The sequence below is a fragment of the Artemia franciscana genome, unplaced genomic scaffold, assembly GCF_032884065.1.
Source record: "Artemia franciscana unplaced genomic scaffold, ASM3288406v1 PGA_scaffold_151, whole genome shotgun sequence".
NCBI lineage: Eukaryota > Metazoa > Arthropoda > Branchiopoda > Anostraca > Artemiidae > Artemia > Artemia franciscana.
Genome location: NW_027062633.1, coordinates 123,839 through 149,699, shown reverse-complemented (window position 1 = coordinate 149,699; position 25,861 = coordinate 123,839). Strand labels below are relative to the sequence as shown.

Below are 25,861 nucleotides of genomic sequence, written 5' to 3'. Positions count from 1 at the left end.
ACTTGTGACGAGGCAAGAAGAGCTAAGAGCCAAGAGATCATATGGTATGAGCTCTAGCCTATGAATCAATAGATTGATGGTATCAAATAAAAAAGCCACCAGCACCACTTTACGTTTGCCATTACTGGGTGTTTTTTATAGTGCAATAACAAGGTAAGATTATTATAGTTGCGAAGCTAGTGTAGCAATCTGCAAATTTTGAAAAATAAAAAAATGCCAGGAAACCTAAGCACTAGATGGCGTCAGTATCCACTCTTATAAGCTATCATACTCTGTTTCTAACTGTTATAGGTAAGTAAGTAAAGTTCGATTTCACCAGTTAAAGCAATCGTGAGATGATCCAGTTTTCTTAATAAATAAGTAAAAATGAATTTAATGTTTAGTAATTTTAAACTATTTTAATAAAATAAAGGAAATCAATAATAATAAATAAAATCACATACCAGTCCGTCGAGAATCTAAATGTGTTAAAAAAAACTAGCTCTAAAGCTATTACTGTTTCTAAATCTCTGGGTTGCATGAAAATATTATGCAATAAAATAAGAAAAGCAAATATAAGTCAATATTAAAAAGAAGAAAAAACCAATGGCGATCAAATGGTATTCAGTAAAAAAATATTTCACTGGGTACCATTACTTTGCTATAAGAAATCAACAATTTGTTTGAAAATTGATAAAATAAGTTTTTTCAAGTTGAGAATCCACAAACAAATTTCCCTGAAACCGTTGCATGTTTTGCTATTGAGTATGTTCAAATCAAAGAGAAAAAAGACATTATTTTCCTATGATCCGGGGCAAAAGCACGCTATTTTTTCATTGTTTAAGGGGGGACAATGTCCCCCTAGGGGAGCAATCTAGGGAGCAATTTTGTTGTTTCACCATTATTTCAATGAAAACACGAAAAAACAGCATTCTTTCAGTTACAACACCAAAAAAGCTATTTTAAATCCAATCCGGGCAATTACCCTTTTCCGCCAACTGACGTTCCTGATTGCAAATTATTTTTAAAATAAGATAAGATTTATTCATAATGAATTCAAAATACAGTAACTATTTGGCACTAATCCACACAAAGGCTCCTTGGCCTGTAAAGGAGTGGGAAGACCTTGAAGAAATTTAACTGTTTGATTCCCCTTATATATATATATATATATATATATATATATATATATATATATATATATATATATATATATATATATATATATATATATATATATATATATATATATATATATATATATATATATATATATATATATATTTTCTAACCCCCCCCCCCAACAACAACGAAACGAAAATAATTCTTAATTTATCTTAACTGTTTTACCAACAGCCAATGTCTTAACGCGGTATCAAACTTGGAGTTAGGGTCCCATTTGATAGCTTTAAATAGCTTAAAAAGAAGTCAAGAATTGTCCCAGTTCCCTACTTTAGAATCCACCAAGAAGACAATACCATAGCGAAAGCCCAAAAATTATATAATTTCTTGTCCTATATTACATAAATAAAATATAAAACTTGTTAGTGCTTATACATACCCAATACGATTAAACCAAACTAAAAGGTAAAAAATGCATTGTGCATTTTCCACAAAACAAACTCCACACTCTCAACAAAAACACATATTTAAATAATTAAAAAAAAGGACTTGCATCAACGATTAAGTTGAAATAAACCAATGATTTAGAACGATTTTTCTTCCTGAACCCTGGCATTCCTAACAACATCCCAAAGAACTTATGTATCCTTTTTGTCCAAAGACTCCATGGTGTCCCGGCTGTCACGGAGTTTCATAAATCGCTTGCTATTGACAACCGCTGTGAATCTAAAAGAAAACAAGATAAATTAGATAATACAACTAAGAATATATATTCCTTTCTTCTTAAACCACATCCTTTTAAACCCTGAAAAACTAAAGAGACAGCAAGAACCCACGTTTTGGTATGTCCACCTACTCGAATCAACTCCTTTTTTCTAACCTTCATGACCCCAGCTTTCTTCTTCGTCAACTCAAACGTCCCAATTTATTCATAAATCCACGTACTTGCTAAAAGCTGCAGTAGAAGCTTCAATAGCTCAGAAACTGAACGCAAAACCAAGGCCGTGTCCAGGGAGGTAGGGGGTTTAAACCTTTTCCCCAAAATGTTTGTCCGACTCGTAAAAATGTAACAAAAATGAATATAAACAAATTTCTTATGTGTTTTTAGAAGCTTTTTTTGTAACCACCTCCTCCCCCCAAAAAAATCCTGGATACGACCCTAGCAACAACAGATATATTCCTTTTAAAAAGAAAAGAATATACGTCAGACGTATCTAGAACTAATGCTATCAGACGTATCTAGAACGTAGCTAGGATACGTTTTACGGATGAAAAATGGCAGATCGCCAAAGATTGTTCTTTTTAGCCATCCACGGGGCCAAAAGAAAAATAGATCGTCACAGGGTAGGGTGGAAAAAAGTCATAAGTAAGAAAATTAAATCTTCGTAGGAGGGGGTAAAGAGGAAAGTTTTGGATGGATTGGGGTTGAGATGGAGCGTGCGCAGCTGTGGTTACCTCAGCCAACTTGCTGCTGCAGCGAGTCGCTGTGAGTAGTAGTAGAGCTTTTTAATTATTTAAAGGGACATTCACAATCTTATCTAGCTAAACCTTAAAGTCTAGATATTTGTTTAACCAATTGCCAGTAAAACCACAGAAAATTCTTGAAAAGTATGAAAAATATCATATAATCTTGAAAAATATAACAAAAATATAAAATATAACGGAACACTTAAAAAAAGTAGACTGTTTTAGGTTAATTAAGACATAACTTCTCTATAACGATAAAGAGAGTTTTTATTTTAAAAAGAAAATAGCCATACCTATGCATAGCGGGGATAGACAAGAGGAAATTTTTCCCCCTCCGTAATCTCCTGCATTGAAAGGAAAACTGTAACAGAGACTTTGAAAAAAAAATGAACATTTACTAGGGGAAAAAGGAAAGTTTGACATTTTGGTGCATACTATCCTTTATTTTGCGTAAAAAGCGAATCAGAGAACTAAGGGTTCAGTATCTTTACTTCAGCGAAGTTCAACCAAGACTGATAAATAAAGTGAGGGGAAACAAGGCAATTCAGTGAAATAAAAGAAAAATAATTAAAAACACGCTTTCATTGCTAATCTTGCCTTTTTGGCAGCTAACCTTGAAGTCTTTTGATAACTGGTTCTGGGTTAGTTTCTACTGGTTTTTTAATGTATTTTCCTTAAATAGGGATTTGGGGGAATGCTAAATGCTCTTACATAAATTTAATTAAAAATGATTTTACAAAATGTAATACAAATTTAATACCGATTTTACAAATTAATAAAAATGTAATTAACTACTTCAATACTTACCTAATTACTACTTTCCTTATTTCATTATTTACCAGCTTTTTGTATACAAAAATAATTCTTTAATGCACGCGAGGATATACATCTGAATACATTTCAATCGCACTTGGTATGAACCAATAGCATTTTTTTTTCTTTTTCCATTGTGGATAAAGCTATTCTTGTTGGTTAGCCGGATAAATTTCGACAAGAATTACCCTGTATGTATTGCTGCATTTCCTGATATGTATTTACTTCATAGATGGTAAGAAAAGTAGGAAATGACGGGAAGGGTAGGAAACAGAGGGTAGGGATCTCAAGGTGGAGAAGAGGCCTTCAGTTGTCCAAAACCAGCAACATTTTTCAGTTTTACGGACATTTGGTGATTGTTTTTTAGGGTATGGATTTTTCAATATTAAGATCTCCAACCAATTTCACTAGGATACCATCTTATTGTCCCCTAAACTTTCTGTCAAGACTTCTCTGGAAATGAGTGATGTCAACCCAAAACCTTCTAGCAAGTCCTATTGGTTGAAAGTGTGTTCTTTCCAAGGTTGGAAGTTTATATACACTAAAAACGCAATCAGCTGCCTTACTGAATTGGTGACAAATCTTTATGGTCTTTTGCTTATTAACACCTTTGCTAATCTTCGTAGTAATCTTACCTCCTAAAAGTATCAGGAAGGTAGCATGCGTAATACATAAAAAACATCACTGGGTTAAAAGCAATCCAACATTCAGTAACTTCATTGGCAATTGCTATGGCCATTAATTGGGCGCACCGTTGAGTGGAAACGCGGTTGTCTGACGATTTCATGTCTTCACCAAAGATCTAGAAAAGAAAGATAATAATTATAGTAATTGAAAAAAAACAGTCCGCATTCAAAATAAAAAAGAAATAATCGCATATTTGATAAAGACTCTTCCGAGAACCACTATATCCAAGCTACTTAGAAAACAGATGGATTTCTTTCAACTCATAGGGAGGAGCATGTTGCACGACTTTTCCTACTTTTGAACCTTTCAAATAGGCATCTGCCCAATCACAAAAGAAAATTAAAGAGGCTTTCTGTTTAAATACTTTGATTGAGAGGTGTATTTGATTGCGTCTATTTTCAAACTTACTCAAGAACGTTTCCTGTTCTTAAACACACAAGGAAGCATAAAATTAGCAATCTTTCAACAAGATGGATGGAGGAGGAACGTGCGTAGCTATCTTGTGGTTTAGTAGTAGTAGTTTCAACTAGATGAATAGTCCATTTCATTTAAAACCACCAATAAGCATATTTATAATTAGAACCTTTATAATTAGAACTTGGTCAAATGGCTCTGAATGGTGCATTGCACTTTTTTTCGCCTTTATGACTCACCCTGGATCTAGTCATACTTTCACTAGATCATTTATTTTGCTCAGTTCAAACTTATGAAGTTATTAGGGCAATAACACATTTCCATCAGTATTGCCTGTTGATACGAGAAAAACAAATTACTTAAATTCCACAACATTTTTGTCAATGTATGAACATTCATGTCCATGAACATTAAAAATCTGTTGATTCCCAAATACAACTACGCTTTTAAAGGAAGGCTACATCTTCTTAGGCTGTTTTATACGTTTGTGATAGTATTTTTTTATTTTTTTTTGTATGTTTTTATATGATCTGCTGATCATTACCCCCATTACGCCAAAAACTGCATAATGCATACGGAGTTCTCTTTTTTTCAGAAATTGAATTCCTGATTTTTGCTTTTCTTTTAATATATTTGGTTATGTAAGTGTCACCACTTAAGAGTTCGATTTCAGATTTACTTGGTGTTAGATCTAGCTCAAATTTAAAAGATACAGAATATGGGAATCCGTATTTTGAAACAGCATTTGTCGTCAGCGTAGTCACTTCCACGTCTGTCTCCCATTGTGACTGTATATAAGCTTCTTAGTATGTTGCCTATTTTATATTTGATTTTTTTTCAATGTTTTTCAATTAAAAAAAAAAATCGCAGCAAATTTCAAAAGTTGATTTACTAGATGGGTAAAGGTGATTCGAATGATGACACGATTATCGTCTTATATTGAATTATTAAAACCACAGGAACACAGAAAAATAACAAACTAAATGCCTACACAGGGAATATAAACCTTAATTTAAGAACAGCTCGCAAATAACATAGCGCCCAATTCAGACTATTTTACAATAAATCATAATACTGTCGGAAATGCGGTCTCCAGAGCCGTATCTGGGGAGGGGGCAGATTCGGTTTCAATACCCTCCCCAAACTTTTTTTTTTCGACTCGTAAACATAAAGAAAAATGCATATAATTTTTTCGTATTTTGTAAATTTTTTGGGTACCCCCCACCCCCGACAAAAATCCTGGATACGGCCTTGGGACCACATCATGTTTACCAATGCTATCAGAAAGCAGCTATCGAGAGAAGTGTTACTAGGGTCCAGAATGTGGTCGTATCCGAGGTGAAATCGTTTGCCCTAATTATTTAGTCACAGACAAGAGTGCTAACAGCGAATAATTCGTTTTTTAGTGCCTTTTCCTGAATTTTTAAATACAAAATGACGAGCTTGTAGTTTTTCAATCGGGTTATGACTGAATATATACCCTTAAGTAACTTGATTATTATCAGTATTTTCACTAAAATTAACTAAAAGAACAGAAAAGAGTGATAAAAAGCGATTAGTGTTTAAATATACACTTACACTTCCAGCTTTTTCTGTGGCAGCTTGTCGAAGAATATTTGAAAACACTGGACCAGGACAGACAATTGTAATTTTGATTCCAAAGGCAGCTTTTTCAGTTCGTAAAGATTCAAAATATCCCTGAAAAATAAACATTATTATATTATGAAATTCCTTGTATTACGCTTTAATTATTTTTTTTTAACACGACTGTTTTTAGGAGGAAAAATAGGTTAATTTGAAGAATTGTTACAATTATGTTGACCATAAAATTGGGTTTAAGGCTAAGAATTTTTAAATGTACCTTGGAGGAGGATATTCCCAGCAAACAGATCTGCGTTCAGCTATATCTATAAAAACGTCTTCATAGCCCATAAAATTCAATTCTATTTTGTTTATACGTTACCAAGTCTGTCAAATTGGTCTTTTTTCCTCTATTTTTCAATAAACTTGTCACAATTGTTAACGAGGAGTTAATTTCTCACCTTGTCTCCAGCCTCACAGTATAGGTTGCAGTTCAAATCTTCATATTACAAAGAATGCATGACTCTAAAAGATGGGTTAAGACCATTTTTTTTTTTTTTTCTGACAACACGAAGTACAATTCACTCGCTATAGTGGCTAGAAGTGTAAAAGTTCGAAATTATGCAGAAAAAATCCAATATCATATTTATGTGTAGAAGGTGAGCAGCTTTTTATTATTTTATGGTACGTGGTTTTCATAACTTACTAGATTTTGTATCAATATTTTTACATAATTTTAATTTTAACATATTTATTGGAATTTTAACCCTCACCAGATTTTAGATTAAATTTACGACTAATTCCACTACCGAAAACCGGACGAAGATTTGCTATACCTTCTCCAGAGAAATTGCCTATGGATTGTCCAGAGTACCCGGCTGACTGACTGTATTTCAAACAGCATGCTGTACGAGGAGTGTGGTTCAATCCCACTTTCAAGGGCTATAATGAGAGAAAGGTTGAGATGGCTAGGGCACGTTCTTCAGATGAAGGATGATAGATTGCCAAAGATTGTCCTTTTTGGTCAACCGTCTAGGGCTAAACAGAAACCAGGTCGTCCGTGGTCGGGATGGGAGGATGTCACACAGAACGATTTAAAGGAGATGGGAACTTCTGGGAGGGTGTAGAGAGGGAAGTTTTGAGTAGATTGAGATGGAAGAGGAGAGTGCGTAGCTGTGTTGGCCTAAGGTGGCTTTTTGCTTCGGTGAGTTGATAGTAATAGTGTTTTCACTACCTACCTACGAGGTATAATTATTGAGGTTCTCTTTAAATCACTGGTATTTCTTTTTTCACAGATTTATCGGAGCAGCCTAGTATCCCCTCCCGCTAAAGAAAATACTGGATTCACCCCTGCTATAATCCCTAGAGATTGTAGAATATGGGACACACTTATGGTCAATTCATATGGCTAATTTGTTGATTATATTTAGTATTTGATTTATTTCGTTAAATGACAATCATTTTTCTACTTCTTCTTTTACATTCTTCCCTTTTTTCGTCTAATCATTACTATCATTATTATCAATTCTAGCAGTACACCATAAATGACTGGTCTTCCAAGTCCTCGTGCTGGGGCCCGCAGAAAATAATAACAAAGAAAAGGTTTTACAGGCAACTTCAGAAAAACACAAAAGCCAAGAGTTTACTTATAAGAAAAACATGAGTTTACTTGTACCAAAAACTCAACAGTCAGTGGCTTAAATCGGGGGAAGGGGTATTTGCCTCTATGTTTTGCCATTCGCTTTTGTTTTGAAACAAACTTTTTGTGCGTGCGTTTCCATGGAAAAATACTTTTTTTTTGATTTTTCATAACATAATTGAACAAGAGCTAAGAGCTCATATGGCACTTGTGACGAGACCGGAAGAGCCAAGAGCTCATATGGTATGAGCTCTAGCAAAGTTCTAAGAATCAATAGATTGATTTAAAAGGAAAATTAGAGGCTTAATGCCGGTCGGGATTTAAAATAAGAGCCCTGAGACATGAGGTCCTTCTAAATATCAAAATTCACCTTGATATTTAGATCACCCACTTGATATTTTGATAAAGATCCGATCACCCACTCGTAAGCTAAAAATACCTCATTTTTTCTAATTTTTCCTCTCCCTTCAGCCCCCCAGATGGTCGAATCGGGGAAAACGACTTTATCAAGTCCATTTGTGCAGGTCCCAAACACGTCTACCAATTATCATCGTCCTAGCATGTCCAGAAGCACCAAACTCGTCAAAGCACTGGATCCCCTCTCCTCCTAACTCCCACAAAGAGAGCGGATCCAATCCGGTCACGTCAATCATGTATCTACGACAATTGCTTATTCTACCCACCAAGTTTCATCCCGATATCTCCACTCTAAGCGTTTTCCAAGATTGCCGGTCCCCCCCCTCCAAATCCCCCCTGTGTCACCAGATCTGGTCGGGATTTAAAATAAGAGCTCTGAGACATGAGTTCCTTCTAAATATTAAATTTCATGAAGATCCAATAAACCGTTCTTAAGTTAAAAATACTTCAATTTTTTTTCATTTTTTCAGAATTAACACCACCCACCCCCCAACTACCCCAAACAGAGCGGATCTGTTCCAATTATGTCAATCACGTATCTAGAGCTTTTGCTTATTCTTCCCATCAAGTTTCATCCCGATCTCTCCGCTTTAAGCTTTTCAAGATTTCCGGTTTCCAAGATTTCTGTTTCCTCCCTCCAGCCCCCTATGTCCCCGAATCCAATTTGAATTGAAAATGGAGCATCTGAGACATAAAATATTTCTATATATCAAGTTTCATTAAGATCCGATCACCCATTCGCAAGACAAAGATGCCTCAATTTTCACGTTTTCTAAGATTTCCTGTTCCCCCCTCCAACTCCCCCCAATAACACCAGATCTAGTCTGGATTTAGACAAAGAGCTCTGAAGCACAAGATCGTTCTAAATATCAAATTTCATTAAGATCTGATCACCCGTTCGTAAGTTGAAAATACCTCATTTTTTTTAATTTTTCCGAATTACCCTCCCCCCAACTACCCCAAAAAGAACAGATCTGGTCCGGTTATGTCAGAGACTTATCTTGGACTTGTGCTTATTCTTCCCACCGAGTTTCATTCCGATCTCTCCACTCTAAGCTTTTTCTAAGATTTCCGGTTCCCCCCCGCCCCTACTCCCCCCAATGACACTGGATCCGGTCGGGATTTAAAATAAGACATCTGATTTACGAGGTTCTTCTAAATATGTAATTTCATTAAGATCCGATCACTCCTTCGTAAGTTAAAAATACCTCATTTTTTCTAAATTTTCATAATTAACCCTCCCCCCAACACCCCCAAAGAAAGCGGATCCGTTCCGGTTATGTCAATCACATATCTAGGACTTGTGCTTATTATTTCCACCAAGTTTCATCCCGATCCCTCCACTCTAAGTGTTTTCCAAGATTTTAGGCCCCCCCCCTCCCAACTCCCCCCAATGTCACCAGCTCTGGTTGGGATTCAAAATAACAGCTCTGAGACACGATACCCTTGCAAACATCAATTTCATTAAGATCTGATCAACCGTTCATAAGTTAAAAATACTTCATTTTTTCTATTATTTCCGAATTAACGGACTCCCCACTCCCACCCCAAATGGTCAAATCGGGAAAACGACTGTTTCTAATTTAATCTGGTCCGGTCCCTGATACGCCTGCCAAATTTCATCGTCCTAGCTTACCTGGAAGTGCCTAAAGTAGCAAAACCGGAACCGACAGAATTTGCGATTGCTATATGTCACTTGGTTAATACCAAGTGCCATTAAAAAAAGAAGGAGAAAGGAAGACTGTTTTCCTACTTTAGTGATTAATATAGATAAGCATTTGAACGAGGCCTTAACTCTACTCATCCATCTAATTACATAAGTCAAACAGCATAGCCATACACAATCAACCGCAAAGAATAGTGCATGGACAGGCTGTCGTGCCGTAAGCAAGTATAAGTCGTCATATACCGAAGTCTTCAAATACAGATCGTACGTATTAGAAGAAAAAATGACACTGAAAAAAAGGGGGCAGGAGACATGAAGCGCTACCACTCGTCCGCCCAAGAAGACTGATATTTCTGGGATTTTTTCCCACAATATCTTGTACATTGTGTCTAATTCAAGTATTTTTCAAAACTGTAACCCATTGAAGGTGTCAAGCATGGCTCTGAAATGTGGACGCTTTAAAAGGCTGGAGAAGGTTTGTAAATGTTTTCCAAGGAATTGTCTAAAAGGTAGTTTTAGGCACTCATTTGACTGACCGTACATAAATAGCAGACTATAGGACAAATTTGACTTGATCTCATTTTCTAGGGTTACTGGACTCAGGTTTCTGAATCTTTTCGTGCAATATCTTATATTTTATGGGCAACTGACCTATTTTTCGAAAGTGAATTTCTCTGAAGCGGTCAATCATAACTGAAACGTTGGCGCCTGGAATGGCAGAGAAATGATTTTTTAACATTTGCGAAGAATGCGTCTACAAATAGTCCAGCAGGCTGTACAATAAATATGGTTCGATCCCAAGTTCTAGGGTTACAATTAAAGAAAGGTTAAGATGGCAAGACAAGTTCAACGAATGAAAGAGGAAAGATCACCAACAAGAGTTGTTTTTGGCCATCCGTCTGGGGACAAGCAAAGAAAATTTGTCCCCAAATTGGGTAAGAAGAGGTCATAAGAAAGGTTTTAGAGGAAATCAGAAATACATGGGAAGAATAAAGAGTGAATTAACTTTGGGGTAGTTTGGGGATACTTTGGGGTAGAGGAGGATTGTGCGCAGCTGTGCTAACCTCTGTCGGCTTGGGGCTGCAGTGATTTACTAGTAATAATAGCAGCGGTCCTTAAATACTCGCTCCCTTCCCCCTTCCCCCTGAGGTAGAATGCAGTGTATGTGCCGGATGCTAGTTATGGAATATTTTACGCATATAAATAAAAATTTGATTAAGACATATTAGAAAGAATCCATTCCACTATCGCAAAACTGATGAAAGATATTATCCTAACTCCATTCATGGAGCTGAGAACAGAAAACTTTCTTATTTAAGGAAGTTAGATACCATAACTGTCATTTTGCGAATCTTAGTGCTGGCTGACAGTCTCAGAGGCAAAGGGCTCATTTGCAAACTTTCCCTACATCACAGGGAACTTCTAAAGCATTTTTGTTTAAATTTGATACGGGATCTTAAATGTGTCAACAGTTTAAAAAGCTAGCTAGTTTAAAACAATGAAAACCTATAATCTCTTACCAATTCTGGAGCAAAGTGCTGTCTATTCAATGTACAAACATTATATGTGCATCCTGTGCAGGTTTCAAAATTAATGTTAAAAAGACTAAGTCTCTAAAGCTAGGAATAACTGAAGATAAAAGGCCATGTTGGGTAACAAAAAGATCGATGAGGTGGACAGCTTCACTTGCCTTGGTAGTATTATTAGTAAACACGGCGAGTGCCGTGAATATGTTAAAGGTAGAATAGCCAAGACTCAGGGTGTTGTTTTTTACATTTAAAAAAAAAGTTTTAAAGAATAGGAAGAAATGTCTGCGAGCCAAAATTAGAATACTAGAAGCTACAGTGATGAAAGTGGTCAAGCATGGTTCTGAAGCATGGGTGCTCCAAAAAACAGAAAAGATTTACTAGATACTTTCCAGAGAATAAATAAAGCATGGGTGCTTCGAAAAACGGAAGAGATTCGCTAGATATTTTCCAGAGAAACTGCCAACGGATTGTTTTGGGTATTCGACTGACTGACCTTCAAATAGAAGCCTGTACGAAGTGTGGTACAATCCCGCTTTCTAGGGCTATAATGAGAGAAAGATTGAGATGGCTAGGGCAGGTTCTAGGACGAAGGATGACAGATTGCCGAAAATTGTCCTATTCGGCCAAGCGTATAGGGCTAAATGAGAAGCAGTTCGTCCGCGATTGGGGTGGAATGATGTCGTAAAAAGAATTTAAGAGAAATGAGAACCTTCTGGAAGGGTGCAAAAGAGGGAGGCTTTAAAGAAATTTGGGATGGAGGAGGAGCGTGCGTAGCTGTCTCGGCTTCAGGCAGCTTGGTACTGTGGTGAGTTGTTAGTAGTGTCTTCTTTTTGGGATTGAGCTATTTCAGTTTTCTTCATGGCTGCCCATCTTTAGGGTTGTCCCCAAAATTTTGAAACTTTAGCAGTGATTTGGGGATTTTGGGAAAATGATATCCATTATAAAATATTTTTAAAAACACATACCAATTTTTCGCAACTAAGTCTCGGGATACTGTTAAGCTGTCAGTCCTTACTCTCACCATATTCTCAGTGGCCTGGGTTTGTATTTCTGCTCTTGATTCACGTCGTCTCACGATTGATATAATTTTGTTTTAGTAGCTTAATATAGGGTAAACTTTTGCTACCGAGGGGAAAGTCGCTCTCTTTTTAATTTTTCCTTTTTACCATGCTTCAGTTTTCAAACAAACACGCTTCGCTGATTTAAACTTTTACGTTTTAAAAAGATTTCGTCTTTTCATTTTTCTCGAATACCGAAAGAAAAATAGAGCGGCCCACTTACATGAAGTGCATGTTTTGTGGCTGTATAACTTCCCGAAAAGGGCACACCAAGTTTCCCAGCAGTACTAGAAGTGACGACCAAATGACCAGATTGTTTCTTCAAAAAGTGTGGCAACACTGTTCTTGTCAAACCAATTAAACCGAAGACATTCACTTCAAACAGATCACGGTCAACTTGAAGTTCAATTTTTTCCCAATTGGCGCGTTGAGAGCGACCAGCATTGTTCACGAGTATGTCCAGCTAAAAGAGGAAAATAAGAAAAGAATATCAGCAGGGCCAAGGAACGGGTAGAAAGTGCACAAGAAGCTTATGAAATCTGTGAAGTAAAGTAGTCGGGGCACAAGAGTGCATAGATGGTAACTGCCCAGTCAAAGGGGCCTACAAATCTATTCTTCCAAAAACTGTGCAAAATAAAAGGCTACATGAAGATGGAAAGCACTTATTTCTTTATTTAAAAAAGGTGGTAAAATTCTAGTTGATTGACTTTTGGCTATCCCAGAAAGGGGTTGGGGTAGGAAAATGAAACTTTCAGGATGAGTCCAAAGGCTAAAGTATGTCACGGGAAGGTATTTTGAAGTACCCACCTTCACTCCTTCTCCCTCTAGAGGGCCCTGACGTTTCATGACCTTTAAAAATATGTGTGTTATAAAAGTGAAACCTTGCAAAATAGATCTTCTGCTTGAATGAAGTACAACAAAACTGTTTTCAGCTTCACAACTTTGCTCAATCTCAATTTATAAGGTTTTAAAGATATGCAAATACATTTCCTAAATTTTGAAGAAAAAAAAACATTGATATGGCTCAAAATTCTGCTTAAATAACAGGAATTACATTTTCAGAACTAAAGGCAGAGAAAAAGCAACTAGTAACTGAAAATTCAGGTAAAATGTTGTTTTGTCAAAATATCAATAGACATGTCATGTAGGAAAATTTAAATGTATGAAAAACGGAAAAAAACATTGATATGGCTCAGAATTCTACTCAAATAACAGGAATTGCATTTTCAGAACTAAAGGCAGAGAAAAGATAACTGCTAACTGAAAATTAAGGTAAAATGTTGTTTTGTCAAAATTTCAATATAGACCTGTCATGTAGGCAAATTTCAGGGCCATCTAGAGGGAGAAAGAGTGGGGGTAGGTACTTCAAAATACCTTCCAGGGACATACTTAAAGCCTTTAGACCCATGCCTGGAAGTTTCATTTTCCTAACCTAACCCCTTTCCGAGATGGCCAAAAGTCAATCAACTAGAATTTTACTAAAAAAAAGGTTTTAATTTGTTTAAGATATTTTTTAATGCATATATTATTTCCATTTTTTAAATGTTCACAGTAGTATTAGCTACTAATGACCCCTTTAAGCTAAGCACTTCTACCTACGGAGCAGTGGTTACTAGTACTAGCAGTTATGATTACGTCCAGCTAAAAAATATAATATAAATAACAAAAGAATCTGAACAGGGCATGGGAACCAGACAGAGAAGTACACAGGAAATTTACGAGGTAAAGTAGTAGGGGCAGAGAGACAATTAGATTACAGCTGCAGTTTTTTTAAGGGGGGGGGGTACAGAAAAATATTAAACTAAAAAAATAGGGTAAATGGGTAGTGCTAAAAAAAATAGAAAATGGTGGCTATGGAAGGCAGAGGTATATTTGATAGCGGTAGTAATGTTTTTTGTATGTTTTTCTTTTTAACAGAAATTATATACGAGTAGTTTAACGTTAGAAAAGATAGTGAAAGGGAATGTAGGGAAACTATGTGAGAAATAAGTGAAGGTAATAAATTTATTCTCTAGAAAAAGAAAGGAAGAGAAAACGGGGTAGGTAGTTACATCCATGATACTTTAGTATGGGCCAAATACCACAGGAAGAAAGATAGAAAATAATTTAAACATTCATTTTAAAAAAAGGATTTTGTATATATTTCAGTATTACAATCTTTATTTGAAAAGAAAAAGAAGATGAAAGCTGGCCAATCAAAGAGGCCTACAAAGTTATGCTTCCAAAAACTGAGCAAAATGAATAGTTTACATCAAGATGGGCCGTAAAACATTTTTCCTTCATTTAAAAAAATATTTTAGTATTTTCAACATTTTTGTTTTAATGCCTATATTACATCTGTTTTTCAATGTTAACAATGCTATCAACTTCCGATAAGCACGTTGACTACTTCACCAACGAAGAAGTGATTCTAGACTAGGGGGTCATGAGTATGTCCACCTGAGCAAAGATACATAACAAGCATTATTAATAGGACCAAAGGACCAGGTAGAGAAGTACACAAGAGGCTTATAAAACCAGGTAGTCAGGGTATAAAAGAGGATACCTGATAGCTCCCAATTAAAGCAACCAATAAATCTATGCTTCTAAAAATTGTGATTCTTAATAAATGTGTGCTTCTTCTGCAATTTACTGCTTTTTTTAATATTTGAATTTTTCAGGTTTTTATGAGTTTTTTTATACATAATGCCAATATCGCCTCTATTTTCAAATGTTTACCATGTTATCAGCTTCTGTTGAGCACGCTAACCACTTCTATCGAAACATAAAGATTGACTAAGATTGCTCACGAGAATGTCAAGCCAAAATAAAGAAAAACAGTAACAAATAGTTAACAGGGCCATGAAACAGGCCAAAGAAATACAAAACTTATTTATGAAGTAAAGGGGTGAGGGGCTGAAGAGCACATAAGAAGATGGCTACCCAACAGTTTCAAATAATATTGTGAAACGAAAGTCTTACATCAAGATTGCTATGTAGAGGTTTTCTGGTTTTTTTTTAAGTTTTCATTTTTTTTTGTCTTTTTAGAGCTTGTTTTTTATAGTTCCTTTATTCTTGGAATAAGAAGGGTCCTATCTCTATTTTTAAACGTTAGCAATATTATCAGCGTCTGTAGAGCTTTTTTCTTTTTATTTAAAAAAAGGTCTTCATCTTTAAGAGCTTTATTTTTATAGTGCCTTTGTTCTTGGAGTTATTATCAGCGTCTGTAGAGTTTTTCTTCTTTTTTTTTGAAAAAAAGTTTTCATTTTTTTAGACCTTGTTTTTTATAGTCCCTTTGTTCTTAAAATAAGAAGGGTCCTGTCTATATTTTTAAACGTTAACTATGTTATCAGCGTTTGTAGAGCTTTTTCTTTTTATTTAAAAAAAGGTCTTCATTTTTTAGAGCTTTTTTTACAGTGCCTTTATTCTCAGAATAAGATGGTTTCTGTATCTATTTTCAAACGCTAGCAATATATCAGCGTCTGTAGAGTTTTTTTTTAATTTAATACAAGGTTTTAATTTTTTAGAGTTTTTTTATAGTGCCCTTGTTCTTGGAGTTATTATCAGCGTCTGTAGATTTTTTTTTAATTTAATAAAGGTTTTCATTTTTAAGAGCTTTTTTGTAGTGCCATTGTTCTAAGAATTATTATCAGTATCTGTATTTTTTTTTTTTTAAAGGTTTTCATTTTATAGAACTTTATTTTGTAGTGCCTTTGTTCTTGGAGTTATTATCAGCGTATGTAGAGTTTTCTTTTTATTTAAGAAAAGGTTTTCATTTTTTTAGATCTTTTTTATAGTGTCTTTATTCTTAGAATCTCTATTTTTAAATGATAGCAATATTATCAGCGTCCATGGAGTTTTTTTTTTAAGTAAAAAAAAACTCATTTTTTCAGAGCTTTTTTATAGTGCCTTTGTTCTTAGAATAAGAAGATTCCTCTTTCTTTTTTAGAGCTCTTTTATACTGCCTTTATTCTAAGAATAAAAAGGTTTCTATCTCTATTTTTAAACGTTAGCAATATCATCAGGATTTGTAGAGTTTTTTTATTTAAAAAAGGTTTCATTTTTTTCAGAGCTTTTATTAATGCCTTTATTCTTAGAATAAGAAGGTTCCTATCTCTATTTTTAAAGTTAGCAATATCATCAGCATCTGTAGTTTTTTATTTACAAAAAGGTTTTAATTTTTTTAGAGCTTTTTTATAGTGACTTTGTTCTTAGAATTATTATCAGCGTCTGTAGAGTTTTTTCTTTTTAGTTAAAAAAAGGTTTTCATTTTCTTAGATCTTTTTTTTGGTGTCTTTATTCTTAGAATCTCTATTTTTAAATGATAGCAATATTATCAGTTTTTTATTTTTAGAATAAGAACGTTCCTAGTTCTATTTTTAAACGTTAACAATATTATCAGCGTCCCTAGAGTTTTTTTTTAAGAAAAAAAACTAATTTTTTTAGAGCTTTTTTTATAGTGCCTTTGTTCTTAGAATAACAAGGTTTCTATGTCTATTTTTCAATGTTAGCAATAATATCAGCGTCTGTAGAGTTTCTTATTAAAAAAGAAAATGTTTAAAAAAAATTTTGTTAGAGATTTTTATTTAAAAAAAAGATTTTCATTTTTAAGAGCTTTTTTATAGTGCCTTTGTTCTTAGAATTATTATCAGCGTCTGTAGAGTTTTCTCTTTTTGTTTAAAAAAAAAGTTTTTATTTTTTCTAGAGCTCTTTTTATAGTGCCTATATTTTTAGAATAAGATGAGTCCTATCTCTGTTTTTAAATGTTTGTAATATTATCAGCGTCTGTTGAGCGCGCTGAGCACTTCAGCTGATGATTTGAGAACGATCAACATTGTCCGAGAGCATTCAAATCTTAAAAAAAAATATATATACAACATTAAATTAATAGGACCAGAAAACTGAAAAACATTGTTATTTGCAAAAACAGATTCATCCAATAATAATTTGGCTTGTGCAATGCAGAAATAATTCCCAGAGCGATGTTTTTAAATTCATGAAAGTGATTCTTGAAAAGTCTTGTAACTTGCAAGCGCATAAACTTGATTCTTGCTATCAGGGCTAGAAATAATTGAAAAGATAAAATTAAATTTGATAGGTGTCGTATAGATGTCATGGCAAGACTAACTATAAATTTCTATTAATTTGGACGTTAGGGTCTAATAAAGAAAATGGGTCTGCCGTGCTAGAATAGAAGCATGCTTTAAGATATCGATTTTTTCCTTGCTTCGCCACAAATTCGGTACTGATAGCAATAATCAAGTTTAAGCGCTTATACAGTCACGACCAAAAGTGTTAGATCTTCACTTAAGCTTTTCTGTCAACTAAATCAAACGCCTCTTCAGAATGGAAAACTAAGGAATAAAAACATTTTATTTAGTTGACAGAAAAGCTCAAGTGAAGCTCTAACGTTTTATCGTGACTATACAAGCGCATAAACTTGATTCTTGCTATCAGGGGTAGAATAAGTTGAAAAGAGAAAATTAAATCTGATAGGTGTTGTTTAGATTTCGTGACAAGGCCAACTACAAATTTCTATTAATTTGGACGTTAGGGTCTAATAAAGAGAATGGGTCTGCCGTAATAAAATGGAAGCATACTTTAAGATATCGATTTTTTCCTTGTTTCGGCACGAATTCGGCACTGATAGCAATAATCAAGTTTATGCGCTTCTATAGTCACGATAAAACGTTAGAGCTTCATTTAAGCTTGTCTGTCAGCTAAACCAAATGCCTGTTCGGGTAAACCAAAGCCCCCCGCAGCAAACACATCTGCGCACGTCCTTCCTCCTCACATAGCATCAACAGTACTATTTTAACTGATGCACATGCGCCTTTTTTTTTGTGGGCAGGATACAGGTTATATTCTTAAAATTGCCTTTATATTTAGTGCCAGAAAACCAGGGGGAAAGAAAGACGTTTTTCATCCAATCACAAAAAAAACTCCTATTTCATTTAATTTTATTCCCTGAAGAAAGTAAAACCCTTGGGTATTGGAAGTCTGGGTACTTGCAAGTTCATTCATATGAGAATTTTTTCTCCAAAATTAAAGCCCTAAACGAATTTACCACCAGAAGCGATCAGATCGTTTTTAACAACGGAATACAGATAATCTCATTAAACAAACAACTATTGTATAAATGTATATTCGTCCTCTAGCATAAAAAATATTATTGTAATTTTTTGGCGAATGCATCATTTGATACGAATCAATTAGCAATCCAAGACTCACTTCATACCAATCAAATGGAAAGGTTCGTCAAAAGCTGGAAATAAACTAATTTGCCAAGAACAAATTGCGTTTTGAAACTCCTACTATGCGCAAGGAGTCTCTGAGGAGTCTCAACTTTTAGAATCTCCAATTTCAGTCAGCAGACAATTCCTAAAAAACGTTAAGAAAGCCGGGAGCGAAACTGAATATTCCCTAAGTCATGACTAATCTAGATCTTTTTTCACATCAGAACATGGTAATATGCCAATTTTCTGAAAAAAGCGACACCACCGTTTTCGAAAAAAATTTACAGATATACATATAAGGTCATTGCTTATTTAATAAGAGAGATAGAAGCTTTATAGGGAGAAATATATTCTAACCACGATGAATCAAAATTATATCAGGTCTCAAATGTAGTTTTACCAGAACGTTTTAAATAAATAATTTCTGAGACCATACTGGAAAATCATGACAAAACACAAAACCACATAGAAAAGAAGAACGAGGACAATTAACAGAATTAACAGAACGAGGAAAATTAAAAAATAAAAGGGCCATCATATTTAACTTTTGTGTTTTGTTTTAAGGTTTGTTTTTTTTATGTTTTTATCATTTTATTCTGCACTGAGAACGGTCAAGCGGAGGCCTTGACTGAAATACTTGCATAATTTTTAATCTTTTCACAGGCTGTTAATTGTCCACGTTCTCCTTTTCTGTTTTCTCTTTTCGTGTTTTGTCATAAGTTTTACTTTTACTAAACGGCAGAGTATAGCTAAACATCTAGTGTAACTGTGTTTTAGTTATACTTTAGTTTTAGTTTTATCCTGTTTTAGCATTGTTAGCATTTCTGTCAGTTCTTTATTTCTCAGTTAGTCACTTCTGTCAGTTCTCTATTTCTTCAGTTAGCATTTCTGTTAGCATTTCTGTCAGTTCTTTATTTCTCAGTTAGTCACTTCTGTCAGTTCTCTATTTCTTCAGTTAGCATTTCTGTTAGCATTTCTGTCAGTTCTTTATTTCTCAGTTAGTCACTTCTGTCAGTTAGCATTTCTGTCAGTTCTTTATTTCTCAGTTAGTCACTTCTGTCGGTTCTCTATTTCTTCAGTTAGCATTTCTGTTAGCATTTCTGTCAGTTCTTTATTTCTCAGTTAGTCACTTCTGTCAGTTCTCTATTTCTTCAGTTAGCATTTCTGACAGTCCAGTTAGCATTTAAAGTCTAGTATAAGATCTTTGATTCAACCTAAAGAATCTTGCCTTTAAAAATTGTCTTCTGTCACATGAAAACGCAACATCGGTTATGTCTTTTCAAAGTCGTGAAATGCTTCGCATTAATATTAAGCTTTCTGCAATATTTAAAAAAGAAACAATTGAGCTAGGTCAGTGAAATATTCAGAGTATGATATTTGAGCTGATTCCTGAAGTGTTCATCCACTTGCTTCTACTACTTACTTTAAAATATTAAAAGATAGTTTGCCCAAAAAACGATTGTTTACCTTAGATGACCTCCAACCTAGATGGAATGCTAGATGGTTTCCATAAGATGGAATGCTTGGAGCATCCGTAAGATGTAAAACATCTAAGCAGCCATTAGATGCGCCTTTTTAGGCTAATAAACGTTAAATATGTCCCGCATTTACCTTTCAATATTTAATAGAAAATCCCTGACTTCTTACTTACATCACCAAAATGAGAAAGTATTTTCTTAAAAGCTTCTTCGTGTTTATCATAGGCAGTGATATCTAAAGGCACAACTAAAACATCACTTGGTTTGGCTCCAATTTCTGAAATATCAATAAAACAAATATATATTAGGAAAAAAAATGTCAGCCGGAAATTGAACAAAATAAGTTTTTTCCTCAAATTTTTATAGTCTGATTATAATCAAAAAGACTATTTTGTTAAGGCATCGTCTGTACAAGGAAGTAGAAGAACTACTCAAAAAAACGAACAATCTGAAAAACCCTAGAGACGTTTAAAAATGTCACAGCTAACGAACATTTAAGTTACTTAACACCCCCTCTCTCTCAGAAAAATCCTACAACACTCTAGCCCCGGTGGTGTCCAATGGAACGGAGGTCACAAAGGTAGTCCCCCAAGATTTTGGAAAATACCTCATTACTTTAATTTCATTGATATTTGCTATTTTCTGCTCAATATTAATCTGCTTTTTTGTAGCTTCCTTCGAAAAAAGCAAAATCCCCCCCCCATCAGGATTGTTATAGCTACATACACCTACGAAAGCAAAATTACACTGAACCTATACTTAAATTACATGGGATTCAAACCAGGTTGCAGTGAAAGCACATTCTCTAAATCTCAGCCTAGGAATGGGTCAGTTTCGATTTCTCATGTCTTTTTTTGGTTTTCAAGATGCTAAGAAATTTCAAATTCCACAAAAACAAACATAGCATCCCATGTTCTTAGAAATAGAAATAGTTAAAAATTGATACTTTAATATCAAAATAGTTTTTCCCCTTATCCTTGATTCTTTAAAAAAAAAAAATTCCAAGTACAAACAATTGCTTGTTAAAAAAATAAAAAATATAAAATTTTCCGGCATATAACTACTAAAGCGCATTCGCAGATTATTTACAAATAAACACAATACATAGTATACAGGATACACAATTCACACTAAACCAGGATTAAACACATTTTTCAGCTTGTTCACTCCCGTGTAAAATCTGGACCACGTGACATAACGTCTACTAAATCTATCAGCTCTAGAATGTAGAACTACTAGAAACGCACTTCCAAATAACTTCTTTGCTTCATTTTTTCACAATTAAAATTTTTTAGGTTTTTAGAAACGAAGGCATACAACAAAGTAGGATTTTGGTTTATGACCATATTTTTGAGACCGTGTTTGAACAAAAAAATTATCCAAAAGACTCTTTGAACAAAATAATTATCCAATTTTTTTTCATCAGAAGTGGTTGAGAGAGGTCAGCCAAAAAACAGAATTGAAAAATTTGATTAGCCCTCTCCAAAATTTTTATGAATATTCTTTCCATATAATATGACTCTGAAAAAAAATATACACATCTAAGTGCTTAGGATCTCAACCATAGCCAGGGCCTTTGCGTTAAATCTAATCAATTTATTTAACAATTTATATTAACAATTTTCTGGGTAAAACTTATGTTTTAGCCAGGGAAGAACCAAAATGTGAGACGTAATATACGTTTGAGTAGTTGGGCTGTAAGGCTAAGGATAAAGATCCTCCAGAGCCATTGCTGGCGCATAGGGCGTCGAATTGACGTTTCAGTTGCTGGGTGTTTTTTACAGGGACAAGTAGCAAGCTTGTCACTCAGCCTTGCTGCGGCGGGGATCGAACCCTGGGCCCCATATTCCCAAGGAAGAACATCAATCCACTGTGCTACAACAGGTTAGGCGGGCTGTAAGCCTGGATTTTATTTTTTAAGCGTCCTATAATCTTCCTATTTGGTTTAACATAGCCGAAATATTTCCTCGAACTATTTCAGTAGCGGCTTCCTTTACAGCATTAAATCTTTAATGAAGATTTAAAAAGAAGAAAACTTTGTTTCTTCTTCTTCTCCTAAAGTGATCAAAGGAAAGAAAGAGCACTGTCTGGACACAGGAATACTAGCGCCACACCTAGCATAACGATACAATACAAAATTTTAAAAAATGTGAGTATAAACACATAATAAAAAGTATGTCCTGTGGTGGCGCAGTGGGTTTGACCTTAGCTTGGTAATACGGGACCCAGAGATCGAATCACGCTGCAGGAATGCACTGCAGGGCCGAAGCAGGGACCTTAGTAGTCAAGAAGCGTCGTTAATTCTTAAATAATAATAATAAGAATAAAAAGTATTATAACAATAAAAAGGTACAAAAAGTATAATAAACAAAGTATAATAATAAAAAGTATAAAGACTTTGGTAATAATCCAGCTATCTATTTATTGAACAGATTCATTTTTTAAGAAGTGATCTTGAGTTTCCACTCACATCAGTTACTCATAAGTTAATATACCACTTATTGGCATCTAAGAACATGGTTTTGAATTTCAATAAAGATAGTTTGACTAAAACTTTACTAAAATTTAAAAAATATATTCTATTACAAATTATATGCACAGTAGATTTTAAGAACTCAGAATTTCTATACACAGCAGTCACTATCTAATTTCAAATTGCCTTAGAGCATATTTTATTAGTGAGCCATCAACAAAAATAAATCCCCTACTTACCGATAACCAGATTCACAATGAAAATTTTGACAATATACTGCCAGAAAAAAAGTAACCCACCAATAAAATGCACTTTAACTTGAGCTTCGTCTAGATTGATGTCATCCACCCTGCCAGCAGAATGCTCGGCTTCATCTAAACAGTCGATCCTAGCCTTCGAAATTTTCGAAGACTGTCCAATCATAGCATGTTATCCAAAACTTATCCCCCTGCCAAAAAGGCTGCCGGCAGGATTAATGATGTCTATCAAGACGACGCTTTACTCTTGGGATCTAACCATAAAGATAAGTTTTTTACCCTCACAGTGGCTTTTGACTCGAAGCAATTCAGATTCACGTCGAGCCGACAGGGCTAATTTGACACCACACTTGGCCAATTCATATGCAAGAAACTCACCAATACCGCTCGATGCCCCTGTGATCCATACCACTTTCCCTTCAAGGGTCTCTAAAATTAAATAAAGCATCATTAAAAAATACTAATCAAACAGTTCCCGGAAAGGAATTTTAATAATAATGAGAGACCAATTCTAGCATTAACCCTGAAAGACAGAATTTCGACAATAAGATGTAAAAAAAAGTATCTGATTTTCAAGATCATAATGATTCTAAACAAGAAAAAGTTATTAACTTTAAGGTACCCATCAGATGTTATGTGTATATGTAAGTCTGTAAAATGCAAAAAAAAGGGTGCAAACACCCCCGCCCCTCTGAAAATGAAGAATGCTTCGACCTTGACAAAAAATTGGACCATCGAATTCGGATCCCTAAAGAGAATTCTAACAGGATTCTCAAGGTTCTGGCCAAAAAACACAAAATTTCCTATTTTTGTGTCAATCTTTTCTTTTCTTAAATTTGCTAGGTTTAAAATATACAAGAGAAGTTACAAGAGTAAATACCTTGACATGGTATTTTCAGATACAAAATCCTAATGATTATTTTTTAGAGAAATCTCTGCTGATTCTGACCCTCTCCCCCTCCCTTCGGCTCTTAGGTGTTCTAGAACACGACGAATTCCTTTTGCTAATTCTGAAAAGTCTAGATTTTCGATTGGGTACCAATTAATTCAGGCAAATATAAACTGAATGATAAAACTCAAATTGATTCACCGGGAAATATCAGCTGAAGTTAATGAAGGAAATATCAAGGACTATCTATTGACCAATGACGATAGAATGTTAAAATCTAACACATTTGTAGTGAATATATATTTTAGTGCACCAGTATTGGGGTAGCTCCCCACGTCCCTCATACCAAGCATATTTTTTTTTTTTTTTTTTTTTTTTTTTTTTTTTTTTTTTTTTTTTTTTTTTGATGAACTTAGTCCTTAAGTGATTTTAAACAAAACAGTTGAAAAAGTTGAGGTGTCTTTTCTTAGAAGTGTTTGTATCGAGCGTTTGTAGAATTTCAGGGTATGCCTCATTCCAACGGAAATCATAAGTTGTGGCGTCCTTCTTAAGATCCAAAAGTGATAAAAGGGCAGCAAAGCCATGCCCCATCCCGAGCCCATCACGACCAAACATGGTGTGCAATAAATTCCAAGGTGGCCAATTTCATCAGAAAGGTTGAAACTTCGGGCAGATTTTAGTCTACCATGAATTTCGTCATTTTTTGAGTAGGAAAAGAGTGTGATTCCTCCCTATTCTCACAATAGTATCAGCAAACCTGACGACCAAAAAGCCTTAAACATGTTAAAACTGTTACAGTAGCTTGGTATTAGTAATCCAAACTCGTTATAGATCAATTCTTTAATAGTTTAGATTTGAGGCCTATCCGTTAAAGTAAGAAAGCTCTATGCGTTTTACCAGTTTTCTTCTATCTTATTCGGGCACTCAAGAGAAGGGCACTCATTCTTTTCGAAAATGTGCAATACACACTATTATCACTCACAGAAATAGTCAGGAAAAGGAATTTTTAATATCAAAATTGTTTTGTTTTATTTGCTTTATCTTGAATGCGTAGAGAAGTCTTCCTTGTACAAACAATTTGTTCTTAATAACAGTAAGTGAACCTAAAATATATTTTGTAATTTTTCCGCTCTCCTATGAAATGTTTGTCCATAATACCCCTGGAATCTCCCACATCGAAGATTTTTGTGATGTGCCTTAAAATGTACTATTAGCCATTTTTGCCATATAGCACAACAAATGAATACAAAATCGTAATTACTTAGAACTTTGGGAGAATAGCCCCTTAGAATCCATCTATTAAAACTTTTTAGCTACATTCTCAAAGGGAATCCACTAGTTAAATTTTGAGCTTCAAACGAATACCTTAAGCTCCTAGTTATTCACAAAATGGTGTTTGCATAAAGACAAAATGAGCTAATCTCTCAGCAAAAGAAATGTAGGTGCTATGTTATTTTTAAGCATTTTTAATTTTTAACAATGATCTTGGTTTGGGCTCTAGGAAACACCAAGTAAGAGCGACACCAAATGAATCCTATAAATCAACACTTGGGAAGGTTGCACAGAATTATGAGGTTGCACAGAATTATGAGGTTGCACAGAATTATGAGGTTGCACAGAACTGTAAAATAACAGGAGCATTCACTTTCGAATTCCACACTCTTTTTGAGTAATGGTTGAGACCACTCAAACCCCTTGTTTAGCTTCTTTTCTTTTAAGGTTGGTAAATGGGATTTCCAATAAGAAAAATATTTTTTCCAAAAACTACCTCTCCCTCTAAAAAAAAAATACTAGGCTTCAAGTGTCCTCAACCTTAGCTTTGTCTATTTTTTTTATAAGGAGTGAGACTCTATCCTCGTCACAAAAATTCATCTAAAAAATTCGTATTATAATGTTAATATTGTGATCAGGCATCAACAGAATTATATTATAGAAAATAAAGATGAGAAATATCATAGAAAATTCAGACAATTTTAATTTTAGAAATAAAATCAAAAGGAATTTGATGCTTTTAATAATAGAAAAAAGCTAAAAAAAAATCCGAAAAGGTCATTTGGCATAGTGAAACTTATCGCGCCTACGTCTGGCAATCTAAGTCTTATTTTGTAACAAATTTGGTTAAAAATCCAATTTGGTAATAAAAATACTGCTTTCATAGCCTCCTCTCAGGAATTGTT

General features: G+C 34.5%; 1 protein-coding gene across 4 annotated transcripts in view; it reads right to left on the bottom strand.

The window, feature by feature from the left end:
* Positions 1-1,457: 1,457 nt before the first annotated feature.
* Positions 1,458-25,861, bottom strand: part of LOC136041330 (dehydrogenase/reductase SDR family member 7-like) — a 53,950-nt gene continuing 29,546 nt past the window's right edge. For all 4 annotated transcript variants that reach the window (XM_065725958.1, XM_065725957.1, XM_065725960.1 and 1 more), the window contains 6 exons: positions 23,075-23,224; positions 20,239-20,342; positions 12,596-12,835; positions 6,061-6,180; positions 4,017-4,183; positions 1,458-1,827 (listed from right to left, as the gene is read on the bottom strand). In XM_065725958.1, coding sequence (XP_065582030.1) covers positions 1,740-1,827; positions 4,017-4,183; positions 6,061-6,180; positions 12,596-12,835; positions 20,239-20,342; positions 23,075-23,224 — 869 coding nt within the window. In that variant the 3' untranslated portion in view covers positions 1,458-1,739. The remainder of the gene's footprint in view (positions 1,828-4,016; positions 4,184-6,060; positions 6,181-12,595; positions 12,836-20,238; positions 20,343-23,074; positions 23,225-25,861) is intronic.